Source organism: Parambassis ranga, chromosome 15, assembly GCF_900634625.1.
Source record: "Parambassis ranga chromosome 15, fParRan2.1, whole genome shotgun sequence".
Lineage (NCBI taxonomy): Eukaryota > Metazoa > Chordata > Actinopteri > Ambassidae > Parambassis > Parambassis ranga.
The window spans coordinates 4,915,089-4,936,208 of record NC_041035.1 but is presented as its reverse complement, the minus strand read 5'-3'; the positions used below and the strand labels follow the sequence as shown (position 1 = coordinate 4,936,208).

The 21,120-nt window shown below is 40.7% G+C and overlaps 1 protein-coding gene across 5 annotated transcripts in view; it reads left to right on the top strand.

Moving 5' to 3' along the window:
• The window catches only part of atrnl1a (attractin-like 1a), a 180,322-nt gene that overhangs the window by 151,558 nt on the left and 7,644 nt on the right, over positions 1 to 21,120 (top strand). For all 5 annotated transcript variants that reach the window (XM_028423948.1, XM_028423947.1, XM_028423945.1 and 2 more), the window contains one exon: positions 17,271 to 17,385. In XM_028423948.1, coding sequence (XP_028279749.1) covers positions 17,271 to 17,385 — 115 coding nt within the window. The remainder of the gene's footprint in view (positions 1 to 17,270; positions 17,386 to 21,120) is intronic.

The window sequence follows — 21,120 nt, the reverse complement described above, 5'->3', positions numbered from 1 at the left end:
ATATACACACACATACTGTATACCCTGCATCTGACACATGGTTCATATTCTTTTAAGGACCTTGTGTTACCGTCTTAGTAAATACTAAATCTTCATGCACAGCAGAGGAAGACGTGATCCCCTGAGTTTTCCTCTTAAGTTTCCTGTCAGATGCTTCAGTATGCTGTCTGTGTTCAAAGTCCTTTTATTTGCTATCTCCACCGAAAAAAAAAAATAAACTGTGTTTTAGGATCCATCACAGAACTATGTATAAATTTATGTGGACGTAGGGTGTGCTCATACTTTCCAGGACGCATCAAGGATGAAGTTAAAATGCTCTGCAGGAGGTTTTCTTTCAAAGACGTCTCCTCTGTCCTCTGAAGACTTGCAATTATAGGTACTCTTGGAACAAGGGCCTTCTATCATTTCAAATGTTCCCATGCCGAGGTATCTGGGCTCGGTTAATCTTTTTTAATGATACAGACTACATGTGTCACAGCTGGAAAGAATACTTTTTTTATTGTCCTCTAAAGACTCGCAATTATACTCTTCAAACAAAAGGGAAACGGCACTAAGTGGCGTGCAAAAAGAAACTTTTCACATTGCAAGGCGTTATGGGTTAATGATATGGGGTCCGTGTGTCACAACCAGAAGAATGTTTCTCCTTTTTGTGTGTGTTGACGTCACCAAAATGAGTTTAAAAAGTTAAAGCTCAGTCAGCTCAGGAAGAATTGGGGTGGATACACTTATAATTACCGTATTTTCCAGACTATAAGTCCCACTTTTTTCATCCTGTGACTTACCCAGCCAATGACTTACCCCAAAAATGCGACTTATACCGGTATACGTTTTTTGGCTGGTGCGACTAATAGTCTGAAAAATACGCTATGCAATTGGTTGTGGCAATCCATTTTTATTTTTCTATTCTTAAGCCCATCAGGTTGTTATTGCATAGGGAAGTCCTGCAAATGTATCACAGAAAGCATCTTTGTGGATTCAGGACTGACAGGTTGTATTGGATGGCAACCTTACAAATGGTGAACTTCTAACTGTGTCACTACAATATGTCTTTGTGTAACAAGATGCCTACAGTGGTGTAGGACGCACTGCTTCTTCATGTATTAAATAGCCCTTAAGAGTATATGGCCCCATTCTCCGCCTCTTTTGCTCCTTAACTTGATCCAAGCTTCACAGCGTGTCATGGCTGCATTACCGAACACAGGCACAGTCATCAGCATAAATCGATATTCCCACTGCCTCCATAAAGTACTGCCGTTAACGTCATAAAGTTGATGAGCCTGCAGCAACTAGCATCTGCACGCCTCCGAAAAGCAGTTTCCACCTAGCCGCTGATTAACGACACTCTCCCATTTTCATAATGCTATTTAAAGCAAAGAATGAATCAATTTCATATCTTGTGTTTTAATGCGCCGTATTTATTCTTCAATTGCCGGGATTTAATATGCTTCAGGAAAGGTAGTGCTGGTGGGTGGAGAGGGATGGATGGATGGAGGGTGGGGAAATGGAGGGGGGGGGGGGAGCAGATAAAGAATATTTATGGCACCTGGGAGTGATGTATGTTTGGTAGGAAAATACACAGCTAAATACTGAGCGCACACATACACTGCAGGGCTTATCAGACAACACAAAAGCTTTTATCACACAGAGATGAAAAATGAGAGAAGGAGCAAACACACATGGACTCACTTTGATTTGGATTCATCCTGTACTGTACCTTTTGCTTTGCTTCCCAGGCACCTGTGGCGCTCTCAGTGTGTCTCACCACTGAAAGGCACGGCGCTGTTATTAACTCAATAACTCACACCTCCGTCAACACTAACTAAGGCTAAAACAAACACATTCCTCTTCATGTTGTGTTTGCACTTTAACAAAAAAGGCTTCTTTTGTATCAGCAGATAGATTAGAAAGAGTGTTTGGGCTTGGCATTATTTCACCGGCTAGAAAAGAAGCACCTGCATCTGCAGCAGCTTCAGCTGTGCAAACGGTCTTCAGACATCTCTGTCTTGTTATCTCTTTGGTTCTTAGTTTTCTCTTTACCTCTCCACCTCTGTGATGTGTTTTTCACAAGAAAATGGACACGAACAAAAAGTCTCATTTTGACCAACTGTGTGTTTTTCTGTTGTTTTTTTCTTATTTTGTAGTTTTCAGACATATAATTCGGGGTGAGGACAAAGACGCTCGGCCAATCTGCTGAGGTTAAGATATAGCTGTGGAAATTTATGGTTGAACCTTATGACACTGCTTCGATATAATACCACAATGACTAGTTAGAGAAGTATTCCTGCCAGCAGAACCAGATGAAAAATCAAATGAATGATTACCAGCAACTGTCCAGAACCCACTTCATAAGTGGAGCTTATTGCTTTGGTATGCATCGTGTTTACAGCTCGGCCACGGCACATGCAGATGAGTTAACTGATGAAGGCAGTGGTGCATTTAATGTCTGACATCTGGGATCTGACCTGGTCTGCCCCTAAGGCACACACACACTCAAACCTACACAGAGCATGACTGCAGAGTGTCGATAAATGTCTTTGTTGTGGGAAGACCATAATCGGAGCCTACAGGTACAGTAGATGACGGCTTAACTGAATGTTAAGCCAGCGGCTACAGTGATCAACCATGTAGAGAGAAGGCAGTGCTGGCAAGAGCAGCCAGAGTTTAAATCTGCTGCCAAATTGCAAAAAGTTGCCTGGGAGTGGATGTCTGTATGTAGGTAGCGGTGGAATTTGCTTTGTTTTTTTGCCTGAGCTGGTTTTCAGGCTTTGATCCATATTCTGTGTGTGTGTGTGTTCTACAGGGAAGCACAGTTTTGACTGAAACCATGTGTTTGCACACGTTTAAAGATACTTTTTATACAGTAGCTGTTGACAAGGACACATTCCCACCTGTGGTCATACGGGACACGTTTTCTAAACAAAACCAAACAGAACCTGAAAAAGTCACACCCATGTTGACACACATGGAAACTCGTCCGGATTAACCTCCCTTGAGCTTGAGTAAAATATTGTGCCTGTCACTATGACACTTACGTGTCAGTCTGACAGTAACTTCATGTTAAAAACTGAGAGAAGTGCTACCAAGCATCCACAAATAATACACGTGGGACACAAACCTCAGTCCCCTGATTATCAGTCTGGACTTGCTCTGGGTCAGGATCAACCATTGTGTGAATGGGTTAGCCGGTATGGCAGAAAACAACTGACACGAGGCAGATTTTTGAGTGTGCAACGCTGGTATCTTCTTTGAAGCGTGCACCAAGGTGGCATTGATGGTGGCATTATGTTCTAAGTTTGTGTGAACAATTAACAGGAGTATGTGGCTTTAAATTGCAGTCTCTGTGTGAACTGTGACTACTTTGTTGGTCTTTATTGTTAGAGTATTTGTGTTTCAGCCGGTATATTGGTGCAAATATGTGTTTGATTCATAAAGTTAATACAAAGGCTACGTTTTGTGAGCTTTGTTGCATCCTGTGCACATTTGTGGAAATAACATAGATCATCCACCGTGTCTCCTCTGGTCAAAGATGTGTTTGAAGTCAGATGTTAAGCAGAGTCTGAGTAGAGGTGAGCCTACGCAGCTGTAGTACATTTACGTCCTCTCTCTCAGTGCAGGATTTAATTTTAAATTGCAATTGAGGGCTAATATCTTGCTGAGAATACACACAAAAAGCAATAGAATGTATGGCAGTTAACATTTTATAAGCGGTGCAGTTGACTTTTTTTAAGTTCCAACTTTTATCAGTCAGAGACACATTTTTCTTCTTAGCTTTAAAGAGCATCTCTCCCTCCTCACCATGATACCTCATGTGTGCCCTCTACATATTTGACCAAGAGCAAACAGATGTTTCATTTGATCTTCGACCAAACTTTATGGCACTATCTTTTATTATGTTTTTTGGCCTTTATTCTGATGAACTGACAGTGTTCGCAGCAGTGTTGCTATCGCAGTGTTTCAGATGTTCTGGACTCTTTACAGCACTTCACACAATGTTTATTGATATCAGTCTGAGCTCACCATTTCTCCTCAATGTCAAGTGTATCTGAAACAGCTGAGTTTGTCAGACCTACGTTATACCATAATTTAGCACGACTTTGACTCTAAGGTAACACTGTCCATCCATATTTGCTCAACTTTTTTCTATTCTTCTATAGTTTTCTGTCTTTCCTCTCCCTCCTTGTAAATCCATCTTCCTCCATCCGCCTCCTCCTCCTTTCCCTGTCTGACTCCGTCCATCACGTAGTTTAGTGCCAGTTTCAGGTTCAGCTGACCAAGCAGGATCGCCTATTATGTTCTGAACACTCAGCCAGTGAATACACTGTGTTTGTGTGCAACACTTTGTCAGTTCTGGGAAAAAGCCTGCATGTATGAGAGGGGAGAAGCTATGTAATAAAAACATGTTAGGTGAGAAATGAGTAAAACGGCTTCCTAAACAGCAGATGTTTCCTGCACTGTAAAAATTAGCAATAAAATCCACAATAACTGTGTGAGTACAGTAATCTATCCTATAACAGTTTACAGCAGAATACTGTGTCATCGTCCACCTTAACTCCCAGTTGATCCAAATACAGGAAAAGAGGTAACAGAGTAAGAGTGGCTCAGAGGTGGGAGGGTACCACTTGATACTCACAGAATGGCCATAATTTTTAAGTCATCATCAGTTATAATATATGGCTACTTGCTAAAGAAACTGTGCACAACATATCATATTGAAATTTACTGGATGTCCTAAACAGTGGACGTTCTCTCCCTCGTGCTCACAGCTACATCTTTAGTAATGGTTTGCTCATCAAAAGTAGAAATGACCAGTCAGACCTCAATCCTCTGACAATGCAAACAATGGAAGTGCAAAGATCACAATGGTTGTTCTACACACCCACGCTGATACAGCAGAAGGTTTAGTGCACTAAATTCTGCAACAATGGTGAACGAGTATGTCGCCACAAGACACTCATGATGTCCAGTGAAAGGAAAAAAAAAGAGACACTGACATACTGTAAAGCTTAATTACTAAAATCTGAACGATCTCTCTTTTAAATCCTCTAAACAAATACCCGACAAAACCAGACCTTATAAATCTTTGTCAAATATTTCTGTGTGTAGGCTGCAGGTCAGAGGTGCGGCACCTGGCAACCATATCTTTTCTCATTTGGCCATTTCCTCAGTATACTGGCTTTTCTCCCCAACCCTCTTAATGATGAGTGTGTTTCTCTGTTCTCCTCTTTTCTCCCTGATCGATATCTCCATCCCTCCTCCTCCTCCTCCTCCTCTTTCTTCAGCACACTACATCAATACTGAACTTGGAGGAGAGAAAGAAAAACATTTTCAGGAATGATGATAGACTTCACTGCATTGTTACGTTGGTTCATGTGCACACGTGTACATCTATGTAGTAGGCTACATGTGTCGCTGTGCAACTGTAGGCATGTAGGTCTTGTGTGTCCGTTAAGGATGCAACATCTACAACCAGTTGGCAGCCAGGAAAACACATTAATCTTTCCAACACTAATAGTAAAAAGAGAAGTGGAAGACGGGGGGAATGAAAGATGTACTCCACCTCCCAAATTAAGAAGAGGCCTAAAAAAAACAGTTGAGCTTTCATGAGGCATTAGAGAGATGATTAATTTGTCGTCTCAGAGATAGAGAGAGAGAGGGACAGAGGGATAGAAGGAGAGAGAGAGAGAGAGAGAGAGGGGGTATGAAGTGGCCCTTCTGTCCTCCCTTGCGGTAATAGGATTGTTCGCTTACTGACGTGCTGATTAAAATGGAAATTCAACACAACTCCCAACACACACACACACACACACATACGCGTACAAAATTTCAGTCACACCATTCAGTGTGCTTAATATGCAGGTGTGTTGAGACAGGGATGTGACCTGCATTCTGCACAGAGGAAATGACGGACGAGAAGTAAACAAGCAGAGAGGAATGCTGAAGGAGAGATGAACAGGAGGAGGCACAGGCTGGATGAGTTCATTTAAGAATCAGAAATGCTAAATTAAATAAAGTGCAGTAAAGCACTTAATGTAGACAGAGACAGAATAAACAAAAAGTGGCCCCCTTTTAGTAGACACCACAGGACCTTATTCGGAAGAAATATGAATTAAGGGATTACTTCAGTTGTTGATCCTCTGTGATTTATAGCCTGAATTACATGTAAGAATTTAAATGGCAATGTCTGTGTGTACAGTTACAACTTTTATCACTGTCGAATCACACCTTTAAATGTCAACTTTAGGCAGCTAGAAATGTTCTTCAGTACATTTGTAGCAAACAACAGGCAGTTATTTGTCATTCCAGCTTATAGCTGCAAGTTGGTGTGGGTTTATCCATAGTGGGTCAAGAGATCTTAGCCAACTAGAAGGACCTTTGTTTACCCTTATATGCACCATGGTGTTGTCATGTAAATAAGTGCTTGTAAAATCTTGTTTAAGGCCAAATGTGGTAGCTAAAAATGGCAGAGAAACTTGTTGCAATGTCGAGGCATGTAGTAATAGATATGGACAACAAACCACAGTCTGCTGTAGCTGACAACACCATCTTCCTACTTCCTACTTGGAAGTTACTGGTTGTCAACCTATTGCTTGTGTGTGGCAATCTGTTCTTTCCTCACTGAAGAAAAACAATCTGTATGCTTTTCTTAAGAGTTCAGTGTGCACAGTGAAAAGTGGATTTGCAGCTATATCAAGTATATCAGGAATAGTGCAGCTTTGAGAAACAATACTTTAAACCAAAGACATCGAAAGCAGGCGAATGCAGACAGAATGTGGAGAAAACAACAACAACAAGTATAAATGAGAGTAAGAAGAGATAAAAAAAGATGAAGAGAAGCAGTTAACATGAAGGCACAGGGTGTGTGTGTGTGATGTGTGAGGCCATAGTATAGACAGATTAACGCCCTAACAGATAAGAATTGTAAATAATTTGCTGTAATGGTGCATCCAGGCAGTCGCAGAGAAGGGCTGATTCAACATGACACTCGATCTTAGTCCCACTCTGGGAGCCTTCAAACACCACTAAGCGATTTGCTTGACAAGCAGCCGACTCGGTTCCCACCAGCACAGAGAGCAACTGTGAGCCACCGACTCCCAGCGGTGCAGCTTAAAGCCAGAGAGTGTGTGTGTGTGTTTTTAAAAAGAGCATCATTCCTCATTTCTGTTCCTGACTTCAGCCCTGTCATCGTCCCCCTCTCTGCCTCATCATCTCTCCTTCTTCTCCTGACTCTTCTTCTCCTCCTCTCATCTCTGAAGCTCATCTTTATAATTTATCCTTAGGACTCTGTTCTGCTGCTTCGTCTCTCTTCACTTCTTTGTCTCCCTTTGTGTCTTTCGTCGCTTTGCTATCATTATTTTTTTATCTCCCTGTTTTTTTCTTCCCTCCATCCTCTCTTTCTCATCTTTTTTCATTTTTCTTCCCTCCTTCCTTCCCTTTTTCATCTTCCTTCATCTCTGTTTTCCTCCTTGTTTCTCTGAGTGTCAGCACATACATTTGACATGTTAGAGTTGTTAGGATAATGCTAGAGGACAGCCGGTTGGAGGATGACATAGAGACAATGGACTATTCCTTTCCGTTTACTTGTTTACTGCTTGCAACAAACTGTTGCAAGACATGAAGCGAAACGTCTATGGAAAGAGGAGAAAGGAGGAGGAGAATCGAAGGGATGAGGCACAGCATATCTCCTGTTGGATCTATCTGATTACAGGGCTGAAGATAGCACTTTGTGGTGGAAAATCTCCTCTCACTCTCAAAGCTGGAAGGGATTTTCTTTTGTTTTGTTATTATTTCTTAGAAATACCTCAGAGGTTGACCTCCTTCCTCTGTCTTCACCAACAATTGGAAGCCAAATGTAAATGCAAACTGTACATTGGTGCTTGTTTTATTCATTGGAAGAATACATCTCCTTTTAAAAAGCCATCAAACAAAGAACAACACATGCTGTAGTGTGCTTACTGTATGCATAATATGGCACGAGTAAATTGGTCTGTATACTTTTCTTATCTAAAGCACATGTTGACATGTTTCAGTCCTGATAATAATGCTGATTCTCATCAGATACAATTTCCTCTGCAGATATTAAGTAGCCATTGATGCATAAAACACCTTCATAGAACTGTAATGAAAAGATCAGACCTACTGGTTCAGCCCCACTGTCCAATACCCAACTTTGGTATTTAGTCAATAACTAAGCTAGCAAAAAAACAACAACAATTTTTCACCTTTAAACTTTGTACACTACCGTTCAAAAGTTTGGGGTCACTTGAAAATGTCTTTAATTTAAAAAACAAACAAAAAAAAAATATATATATATATATATATATATATATATACACCTTTGTTAAATACATACAAAGAATAATGCTATAGAAGCTATAGAACTGGCCTGGTGCACATCACCTTCACACAGCATATGGTGGGTTAGCAGCCTGCTCTGAAGTGCCTTTGACATACCAACAACTATATAGGTTTTTAATTAGGCCAGACTGATGGGATTTGATGACACACCAATGTGATCAGAGATGAAAGTTATTAATACACATATATCTTTTAGACACAGTGACAAAAAAGATCATCATGTGTTGCCAAAACACCAGAAAATTCTGTAACAGCCTCATAATAGAAAAACAAAGAATGCTGCTAAAATATGCTCACACCTAGAATATCACATGAGGAACCATGTGCTCTTCATACACAGACACACATGCACGCACACAGGTGCACTGTCTGCCTGGCTCCCCCTGATCAGCACCATTTCCTCTCAATCTAGCAGACTCCCTGGAGAGAGCAGTGACAGATACAGACAGACACACAGAGGAGGAAATGGAAAACAGGGGTTTGGATGGGTAGAGGATTGGACACGACAATTTTCTGCCCTGCAGGGGTGGACATGCATGGGCGGCCTAATCGGCTAAGGAGAGCACGACAGGGGGGTTGGGGGTGAGGGGGTGGATGCACTCTCCACACCTCAGGGGTCAGAGAGCAAGACTTTCTGTATCTGTGTGTTCCCACGTGTATCCTGGTCTGAGATGTGTTGGACAGGAGGCCAGTCCCGGGTCTACAGCATGTTCAAATCTCCTGAATCCAGCATCAAGCCTTTTGTGTCAAGTGGAAAGCCACTTAAACTGCCAACAGGGAGGATGGGGAAGAGTGGGTGGGTGGGGGGAGGCAGGACAGAGGGGAGAAGTGATAATTCATGGCCTTAACCTTCACGTCCTCAACAGTCAGCGTTTTTCTTCTCCCTGCTTGTATTCATGTAAACCTGTGTAACTGTAACTAGAAGTGGTTTTGCCTCACTTGCCTTTGATTAATGAATATTTAGGGGCTTATCTGTGAAGTAGACAGGTATCCTGTGGATAGAATATAATTTTGGTTTAATGAATGAAAAAAAAGGCGATGCGGATGGGTGGCACCTACCAACAGGGATTTAAAACTGCTTTTCAGAAGCCTATGGGTGATGTCACACGTTGTTCCTCTATAGTTACAAGCAGTGTATTGATTAGCAAAGGGGGAAATTTGTGTCCAGCGAATACTAAATTGTCCCCAACAATAATTTAATCCAATGTCAAAAAAGATTCTCATCGGGTGCAGGAAGGTTTCTGATTCTGATTGGGTTATAATCAAGGGCTCTGATCCTATTGTAACACATATGGCTATGTGATTGGCTGTGCCTTTCCCTGCTGTCTTGTGTGTAGCTACGTTGGATAGCAGTGCTAAAACACATGCAAGACAGCACATCTACATCCTTGTGTGTGTACATCAGTTTTCTATATGTTTACATATATATTTATATAAAGGGCACAAACCCATTGTTTTGCCATTTTCATTCAAATCCTACATTCCAACCAATATAAGATGATCATATCTCAGCTGCATTTTATACAAGGCACTGTTATTACTTGCAAATATAGAAAAAAAATAAACCTGAGATTTGATAAGGGATCCAGGATGACTAAAATCCGATTTAGATTCAAAGACGGTTTCAGATTTGATAAAAAAAAAAAAAACCTGCTGCCTTCACATTGGTTCCATTTACACATGCTGCCTTTGCTTTGAACAGAGGAGCATTAGAAGTGTAACATCCAGACAATCAGCATAGCAAAGATCCTGCTGCGCTCTGAGATTGTGCCCTAGGCTTTTGTTGATATGAACAAAGATAAGATGAGCATCGTTTTCAGGAGATGGACCTGATACCCGTGTTCTAATGCTGCTATTTTTTTTTCTTCCTACTTGTTAGAAAGAGTTTAGCTCAGCCCTATTTGACTCTTTTCTGAATCCATGTTTAAATTCTGCCTTGTATTTATTTTTGCTGATTTACCAAGTTCAGTGTAGGTTAAACCATCCAGTCGCATTTTGACCTGCCGGGGGAAGTTATCCGGTGTTTATTCAACAGTGTCTTGATAATGTCAGCATGGGAGAATTGTCTCGACAGACAAACAAGAGGTAGAGAAAATGAGATGGGCAGGGATGGAGAGACACGGTGACAGAGAAGAGATAGAGTGAGAGTGATGGAAGTAATGGGTGAGACAGAGATGCCTGGCAATAGAGACTGCAGGGGACAACAAGAGGAGATGATACGGAGCAGAGGAAAGGCAATTTCACATTCAGGTCATCACACGGTCACTGTGCATATTTCTGTGTGTGTTTATCCTTTGACCTCCAGCCATTTTATGAAATGACACTGTGATAATTGGCATAGGAGTTGTGATTATTACTGTGCAGCAAGACCTCAGCTACAATTTTTGTCTAAGCCTTCAAATGCTTGAGGAAATCTAGTATTTTGAGTCAAATGTGACCTCAAACAAAGGTCAATAAACTCTGACCTTGTACAATGTGTATAATAACAAGCATCTTACCTAACAAGCTAAGACATAGCTTAAAGGCTCTGGTGCAACCTCACTGACCTCCAAAGTGTTCCTATCTCACAACACCAGAATGAACAGTCTAACCTAATTCTAGCCGAAATGTCCGATATCTGCTTGACTTCACATGTGATCACAGCTCTATCAGAAAAATGACTCATAGGATGAACTCAATTAAATTCTCGGGACTCCAATCTAATAAATGTGTAGCTCCAACTCAAAACAAGTACATTTACATGCACTTATGTACTATACATATTTATTGGATAGAAGTCCTGCCCACAATGTAATTGAGTCATGTTTGTGTACAATAGTATTATTCAGTGCACAAAATATGCACTGCAGTGTAGTTTTAATATCAGGTATATCAGGTATTAGCACTCGTTCTCTAATGAAATTAACAGTCTGTGGACCTATTAGCTATTCTTTGATCAATGACTTTATTTATATGGGTTATAGGTTCAATAAAGGTTAAAAAGGATGGAACCTAAAATGGAACCTTGAGGAACACCACAAGTCATTTGATTTTTCTGAGCGGTGTTAAAGGGTCTCTCTAAAATCAAAGTTATTTTAAAGCATCAATCAACTGTTGTTTGTGCAAGCAACAAGTCAGCTTTGATCTGTATTGTAGGTTTCATTCAGAACTGAGCCTCATGAAGTGTTTACAAAGGAGGTTTCACTCTGGCTCTCAGACGATGTTTGGGGGCTTATTGTGACGTGACTCCAATCTGACCAGAAACTTAAGAAGAGTTAAGAGGTGGTTTTGTAACATTTGCTTTAAAAACACCAACAGCTTGGTGTAAGCCTGACAGTACAGGATCACTCAAAGATGAATGTTTAGGTCTGTTCATATGAACCACAATGCTTCTAATCTATTGCTTACAGATTCTCTATATAGAGTCAACTATACATTTATAGAGTTTGCATACACACTATAAAGTATGAACGTTCTCCTTGTTCTCCAGAGTGGTTGTTCTCTCTTGCCAGAGTCTATTGGCACCTCTGTAAGTGACTTTCATCAGGCAATAGCCTGTCACCTTAACTTCATTCTCCAAATGCAATGGCAGAGCCCAGTCACCCTCAACAGAGGAGGAGGGGTGTTACTGAAAGGCAGCAATGGTGTAAATGGTTGATACAGCAGTGACAACAGTGAGGGGGTTTGTTTGTTCAGACACACTGAAATGATGTTGTGAATAACTGCTTAATAAGGGCAAATATCTGTCTGTCTCCCCAGTGATAAAACAATGCACCTATTCTAATGTTCTGCCTTAACCAGCCTGAAATTGGCACATTTCAAAGCACTGTAATATAATCAGTTATAGTAATCATACTGTCTGCAGTCTATAAAACATACTCATCTACTTTCTAAAGCTCATTATAAGCCTCCTCCACCTTTTTTTTTTTCTCAAAGTAGATTATATTTTCATACTGTCCACCAGTTACTTCCTCTCATATTTGGATGATTGGATTGGAAAATTTGCAATTTACCTCATCTGTGATTTCAGCCCTGTTAAAGAACGCGACTGCACAGCAAGTATTACAAAAGAAGAAGCACTTATTCAAGAGAAAGATATCCTGTGTGATAATTGGCATAGGAGTTGTGATTATTACTGTGCAGCAAGACCTCAGCTACAATTTTTGTCTAAGCCTTCAAATGCTTGAGGAAATCTAGTATTTTGAGTCAAATGTGACATTTCAAAGCACTGTAATATAATCAGTTATAGTAATCATACTGTCTGCAGTCTATAAAACATACTCATCTACTTTCTTCTCTCTTTTGGCTCATCTCTCATGCTGCCGTCGCAGGACTTCCCACCCATAAACACTGCTCAATTGACTACTTTGTTCAACCAGGTACAAAATTGTTGCAACAACTATTTGAACCACAGACACTGGAAGACAAGATGTGAATGAAAAGCAAAAAAAATACTGAAAGGGATGAGGAAGGAAGCTGTGAGGGAGAGGAGATGAAAGCAGCCTGACACTTTGTGGAATGACCTCAGTTCTCCTGTAATGTCTTCAAATTTTTTTTATTTTTTTATTTTTCTCTGCTGTTATTCTTGATAAATGGAAGTCAAACAGAAGAGAGAAACAGACTCGAAAGAAAGTGCAGCAAAAAGTGACCTTGTCTGGATTTTCTCCTTTCTGGTTGTTTCACGGGGGGAAAAAACTGTTAAAGGCAGTTTTTCACAGACAGCCACAGTTTCATGATCTGACATGACCAGAGCTTTTTTTTTTTCTGCACAACAAAGGCACGCAGATTCAAACATGTGGACTGTGAGGATTAAAAAGTGGATATTTCCACGCTTATGCAAACTGTTTACAATTTTCTGCTGGTATGATATTGCAACTTTTTGGTAAAATTAGACAGGATTGTCAAATTAACACGTTCTTTCTGTCACTTGAATACAAACTGATGAACATAACTACATATAGCACTATATAGCACCACATAATCTTAGATAGGAAGTGAGAATAGTAGAGAGAGGACCAGTGTCAGGAATATCAAGCAACAACTACAAAACCACAGAAGTTAGTTTACACATACAGTAAAACATATAAATAAACACATAAATAAACATACATCTCACACATCTGGCATTCCTGGCTACCTGCCACGACCAATGCTAACCTAGCCTAGATGACGGCACAAAATATCGACCTCTATCACCCCCCCCAGCCTACTAGGACGAGTGTATTGAGAACACGTCAACTATTTTTGATGGTGACAGAATCACAACTACTGAAACACACATGTTGCTTTTCTCATGTCTGAAATCAGCTTTAAAAACAGGCATTCACTGTGACTGTCCAATCATCTTTGGTATAATGTAAGATAAACACTGTCATAGGCTGTAGCTAATGTAGCTTCTGAAGTCAGGCAGCACTGACAGCATTATTAAAGGGAATCCTGCAGAGACAAGGCAGCCATTGTGTGTGACTGTATCTGTACAGTAACGTGACTTGTTTATTGTATTGTGTCAGAAACTGCTAGTACAGCATATCAGTCCTAGTTTGCATTGTCATTACTTCAACCAGTTTAATTACCAGATTTAAAAATTTAATGACAGCAAACATTCTATATTATTCATCCCTAATAGACAACTGAGATTTAGTAAAGACATTCTGAGGTAAATGCACAGAGCCCTGGCTCCCACTAAAGATGGCACCAAAGCTCTGAAAGCTGCTTGAGGAAAAACATCAGCCTCTCTGGATTATTTCCAGGAATTCTTTATAGAACGATGGACTGAAATTGCTCAGTATTGCCAAGTAGCCAATTTCAACATTGTACACAGTCAGCAAAAACTGCTGTCTGGGCTTAAGTGACATTTGATATTTAAAATATAAATAAAAAGAGAGTGAGAGACCCTGATCTCTCTCTCTCTCTCTCTCCTTCGGGTCAGAACCTCTGTTCTCTTTAGCTCTACTGAGTCCCTGTCAGCTTTTATTGGACAGACAGCTCAGCAAGATTTTACCATTGACTTAAATGGCTACCTGGACTCCACCCACTTGACTCTCCTTTCTAACCTCGCTAACTTCTTTACTCAGCCCTCTGTCCATTTCCACCCCCCTCTCTCTCTCGCTCTCTCTCTCTCACTCACACACACACACACACTTACCTTGATTAGTTTGGGAAAGGAGCCAGGGAAAGCTCTTACAGTCGTTACATTCTGCTCCATCATTTACTTTCTCTATCTTGCACACATGCTCACAAGCACTTACCCAACTACATGCAGGGTCAGGTGTACCACTGTATTTACACAAGTCCAGTTGTGACTTTTTGTGAATTCACACACATTCATCAACTCTTCCAACACTTGAGTGTGCAACATGTAGACTCACTGCTTTATCTACTCAGTACATGAATTTGCAGTTTTGCTGCTTTAACATTGTGAAAAACAAACGTGTCTGTAACAGACAGGACCCTGTAGATCAAACTATCAACACACATACACAATAAAAAGTAATAAAAGTGGCAGGATGGTGCAGCAAACTTTATTTGCTGCACTTTGCTCCACTATTTTTTTTAAAAAACAAAGTTATAAAGCACCTTCCACGAGGTAAAATATTGCACTTTCTACATTTTGATTAAAAAACACAAAACAGTCACTTTTTGGTTTTGTTTTCTTAGTAACTCTAAATTACTGTTGGGTAAGCAGCCCTTTATTATTGTGAATTTAACCACTTTAACTACAGCAATGCTCTCTTATATAGCAGCAGAACTGATTATTCAACACAGCTGTGTAATAAAAGGCCAAAATACACTTAAAGAGCTAGTTCTGTTCACTGTTTGCAAAAGATTAGTCTAACATCAGGCACTCTATGAGAGGCGCTTCCATATAACGCATGTGCTTCTGTGACCTTTACTTGACTCTGCAGGGTTTGTGAATTTTAATGTACTTTTACAACCAACCAGTAATTTCCTGGAGGAAAACAGGATGTAATGTAAACATGATTGTGTGTGGGTCTTATGCATCAGATCAAAGGAGTTGGTGGGTCGTAACTGTAAAAAACACATATATACACGCAATCATGCACGCAAACCAACGAGCGCTGATGTTGCTCTAGAAACCGAGCCATCATGACGTAAACATTAGCTGTTTCTATGTGTATATATGTACTGATGTATAGGAACAAACATAACACCTGTTATTTTCTTTTCCTCACCAAAACAAAACAGAACAGAGTCCCATGGATTTGTCTGCATTATCTCAATCAGGAGAAAGGAGTGCTTGCTAAAAGGAACTTCTAGTTAGAGGGTAGTTGTGTGTGTGTGTGTGTGTTTGTAGTTAGCAGAGAATTTATCATTTCCTGACACTCTGAAAACAAACAGAGGAGCCTCTACCCTCTAATTATGTGCTGTACGCTCCAGCACTTAAACCTATTAACGCTGGAGGAGATGTTGATGCTCGCGTGTGTGTGTGTGTGCCCTCTTTGTGTTTGTGCCAGGGTGGTCCAAGTAGTGTGTTAAGTTGATCACTACATTGATAGGAGCATTTTGTGTTGTCCTCTTGTTACTCTGTACTCAGGGTTTGCACACACTCCATTATACTAATGTGATTATTCACTGTTAAAATGCTGGACAGTGAAGTCAGTGTTTAACGTCCTCAGAATCAGATGTCACCTTCGGTAATGACATTTTTGGAGAGGCTTTATTTACTATTATCGAGCACAGATGTTTTTTTCCCCACAGTGATCTGTTTTGTGTTTATCCAGTTTGACAGAGCTATGCTATGCTTGTGCCCATTTTAACTTACAGCGGTTTGCTATTGAATTTGTTACCACTCATTTATTCTTTTAATATTCTATATGTGTGCATTCTCATTGTAAATAGTCATGTTTTCATTTTTAATGTACGTGTCTGTAACAAGCACCTAGTAAATATAGAATTAATAATAGTCTTCTTTTAAATGATGCATTGTTTTTATTAATATTGAGGTTTTGAATTGTAATGCTAACACTCACACAGGAAGCCAGACAAAAAACAAAAACATGCACTGAGTAAGCTGCTTTAAAAATGAATTAAAAGTTTACAAGAGGTAAAGAAAAATAAAATATGGACAAAACTATGTGGACAATTAGCTTAGCTTCACATCGAACATATTGAATCAGGAAGCTGATAGACATGAGTTGGAATCTAAATATGAGATTTCTTCTTAAAAATATGAAAAAGTTACATTTTATAAAAAATTTAAAAAATATGTACTTTTTTTCTCCCTGTTTATCCGAGAGCATTTTTTAAACCCTTATTTTCCTTCCTTATATTTCAACTGTCTATAATCCAGCTACTTTTTTGCCCCAAACCCAAATATGGCTTTTATTCCCATTTCTTTATGTAACATAGTGGTTTCATCATTCATGGTGCAGAATCTGCCCAGAAAATTAAAAAGGCAACAACCTTAATATAGTATAGTGACCTCTGTGGTACAATGTGGCAGAAGGGTCAACCCGGATCAATATGTCAGTGACTGATCTGTCTTGTTATGTATTCAGACAAAAGGAAACATAATCACACACAATGGATTATATTATACAGATGGTGTACTTACAATTCCCATTTCCTGCTGGGTTATACAGATAGTTGTAATAGTTGTAATATATTTTAATTAAGTAAGTTATGTTAGTATTTTAGTGTGCATACCACCCCATTTGCTTAAGACCTACCTTAACGATCTAAGCTTGGTCATGGATGAAACAGTGGGAGAAAAGCAGATGGTCCTTATTGACAAAACATGAGAAAACATGTGCATATGAGTAATTAGGGTGGGTAGGGGAGCTGATATCTAAATGTATCTGTACACACAGATAGGATGATCTCTTATCCTGCCTACATCAGCTGAAATGCTATTATTCAGTTCCATCTTTGTAGTGTGAACATGTTGCATACTCTGTCTTGTTTACTGTGTGCAGGCGGTGCCTAAGCCCATCGCCATGGAGCCATGCTGGGGGAGCCGAGCAGGTGTTCTTACGGTGCTGATGTACCTGCCTAGAGTCCCATCTGGAATCCCTCCACCTGGACAGTCTGGTACGGTCCTCACACAAAACACTGTTTTAATCTTTTTGGTAGCATATTTCTGCACGTACAGGTCATATTTTTTAGTTGTAGTTCTGGAGATGTTTTGTGCAAAAGCTCCAGAATCAGCCAACAATACTTCCAATTTCCAACTGCTCAGACTTCAGGCCCCCATGGTTACTTGTATTACTAATGTTACTAATAGCACTCTCGTGCTGCTTGATTGTCAGAATTGCTGTAAACCATCAGCTGTCTCATAACCACAAAAATCCCACATCTTCATATGCAGCCTTACAGCTTCAGCATTTGTAATCTTCACATTAACTAACCCATCTAAAAGGCCTCCAGATGTAGCAGGTGCCGCTCCCCGTGTGCCCTGTGGCAGCTCCCCTTCAGCTTCCGTGTAAGCAGGTTCTGGCATTTTAAACACAAGCTGAGTAAACACACTAAAATGTGATGGCATCCAAGCCATCATCAAAGGTGTATTGATGTTCCCTGACTGTTAGAACTGGCTGCTACATCAGGGTGGTGATGTGGAAAGCTGTTTCATGGCCTAAAGGTTACACGTTCAATCCCTGCTAGTCATATCCTCAGTAACAGCAGACCAAAGGCTGTGTTCTATCAACCTGAGTGTAACAGCAGTTTAAAGTGTTAAATGTAAACATAACGGCTCTAGTTGGTGGCGGTGAGCTTAGTCCAGTCCAAAGTGCGTCACAGACGGCTAGACTGACAACGACACAGATCAAGTAAGGAATGTATTTGCAAAACTATTCATTCAGGAGATTCTCAGACCTGTATGAGGATACAGATACCTCTGCATTCCTCTTCCTTCAATGATAGACTAGCATGCTAGCAACTTCAGCAGAAATCTCTGCAATTTATTACATGGATGTCTTTGGCAATATCAGAGCTGTTGATAGTCTTATAATGTGATACCAGTGGATTGGGGCTTTTAGCGTCAGCATGTTCTTTGCAGCAGAACACCAGAAAAAAAAACTCTTGACATATGGCACCTTTAAGTCGGTCTGATGTGGTTAGGCCTGCCTGGTTTCCCTCCAACACTTAATGTTGGATCAATTGTTCCCCTCAGTGAGACATCCTGACTTTCCACTGTCTGAGCTCATGTTGCACTATAGACGGACGACATGCGATACCCCCCAGTTGGTTCAGCGGACCACCAAACAGCCATGGAGATCACTGAAAAGGCAGCAGCAAAAGGCAACAAACCCTACAGAGGCTTGCTGCACTGTGCACCGTCAGCAAAGGGCCAACCCCATGCCCCCACCTCCCCACTGCCAGCTCATCATCCGCCTCAGTCCACCTTTCATACACTCACTCACTGACACTCTCCCCCCTTTTTGTGTTTTCTTCCTGCCCTTCAGTTTTTTTGAGCGACTGCTGTCAGTGGGTCTGTTAGTTTTGTCTCCATGATGTGGACTGTATGTAACTGGAGTAGGTGTAAGAAGCTTGTCCTCCTTCAGGCAGGAAGCAAAGATTTCAACATGACAAGTGCTTGATGGTTAGGAAGGAGCAGCACGGACAGAAATTGACGCACTTTGCAAGAAAGCTTTTCTCTCACAGAGAAGGAACTGTATGATGGAGCCAGTAAAAGCTGTAGTCTTGTACAGTTGTAGGAATGGGGCACAAGAAACATTAGATGAGCTAACAGTAACCTAAGAGAATAAAGCAGTTTCTGTAGTGTAGTGCATTTAGGTTAGTTGAGTTTGGTATCAGAAGTGAAACGGAACCACCATGGTGTCGCGTTGACAGCTCCACAAACACGCACCTCTAACTTGTTCCTAAACTTTGTCACAGTTTTTATATTTAGGATTAGCTGACTTGCTACGTTTACATATTTCTGCGCCCCTCTCAAACTTGTCTTGCAAGTCTACCGCAGCACAACACACGCCCACCCCGTCACGCTGTCCAGGCCTAGCTAGCTATGTTTTGTAGCTGCAATATTGCCAACTACAGAATGTGCATTACAAAACTAAATCATTACTGAGGCTGTCACCAGAATCCTTCCTCTTCTGGGAGCGAAGGATTAAATCGGCGTATTTTGTATAGACATCATATGTTCAAAAAAACGCAATAAACAATCATCTTTATGAATGAAGTTAAACTCGGACTACCTAACCTGCAGCCATGAGCTGGTAGCTATATCAAACGCACAACTGATGAAGTAAATGTAATAAAAGTGTCATCACTGCAAACCTGAAAACTATACACTATAATAATATATGAAACCAAATTTCCGGAGACGAGGCTGTGCCCGTCAGCCTGCTCTCTGGAGTATGTTCCAGGCCCTCTGTTGTTTTTTTCCGCTCATTGTTAGCAGTGTTGCATGTTTAAGTAGTGATCTGTCATGATCACAGAAGTTACACAACCAATAAGGAAGATCCAAGCACCTAAATACACATGATACAGCTTCTAAAAACAAGATGCACATGAAAGTGCTTTAAAAGAAAAAAAAGAAAAAAAAAAAAATCACCCACCGATCATACGCTCCTCTCCTGCCTCAGTTCTCCCGCCCCGGCGCTCCCCAGAGAGCCTCTTGCGTTGGGTCAGACAGCATTCCTCCATTGATGTTAGCATGTATGAACGTGAAGTCACTGCAGGCAAGCTCCGCCCACCCTCGGTGGGAGACACTTCAAGAAGAATCTGCGATGAGTGAGCCTATTTTAGCTCGCCGTCCTCTGCTTCTGCTCTTTGTTTTCTTCTTGTCCTGCGTTGCTCTGCTCCCCTGAGGTGTTACCATTAACTGACCCTTTACATGGAAGAGGGGAGAAGAGAGAACACCAGTATTTCAGAGGAGTGGGGAAACACTGTACAGAAGATAGAGCTTAGTTTCTCAGCTGCCAATATATATCAACCCATAGTCCTCCCTCACTGTTCTAATATTGTTCCTCTAAGGCCTCCCAGCCTTAGAAGAACTCTATGTGGCATTCAGGAATTAGATTCTGTGCTTGTTCTCTTTGTGCAGCTCCTTCATAGCCTCTAACAGGGATACATCTCTGGAGACTAGGCTGCATGATTCTGCTGGTCCAGAGAAAATAGTGCAGTCTCTTGTGTTTTGCTACACAAATGGTGAGCGTATACTTCAAATGGGGAATTAATACTTATCCAAATTTTTACAAACTCAGGTTACCTAGGTATCGTGTTTTTACAGACATGAAATGTCAACGTCTGTGATGTGGGACACTGAAAAATGAGAAAAAACAAAAGCTTATAATGCATACCTACCTTGAACCACTAAGCCTGTAAGTCAAAGCCATGATAAAAGAGAGTATGGGTGACCTTATGGGGAAAATCTCATTATTTCAGTTATTAAGTCATTCTGCTGTCTCAAGAAGTCACATATTTGAATTAGTATTCACCCTTATTTCCAAAGTAAAGCTTAGATGGAGATGGTATGGCAGCTGGCAGATTGTTCAAACAGCAGCCGTAATGTGAGCGGTTGAAAGGAAAAGCCTGAAGGCAAAGCTCTTCATCAATCTAAGTCTCAGCCCTGTTCTGTTTATGAGATTTGGACTCAAACCACAAAATGAGACCAGCAGCAGCCATTGTTCCTTCACACTGATAGAAGCGTAGGCATGGTTTGGGTATCTGACGAGTTTGCCAGGATAACACATGGTTAAATGGACCCATCACCATAGAACCATTCTGCCTGCTGCAACCAGCTCCAACTAAACTACGTATGTTAAGGGACATGTAGCTTACACTGGAACCACAAGACAGTTGTTTTTA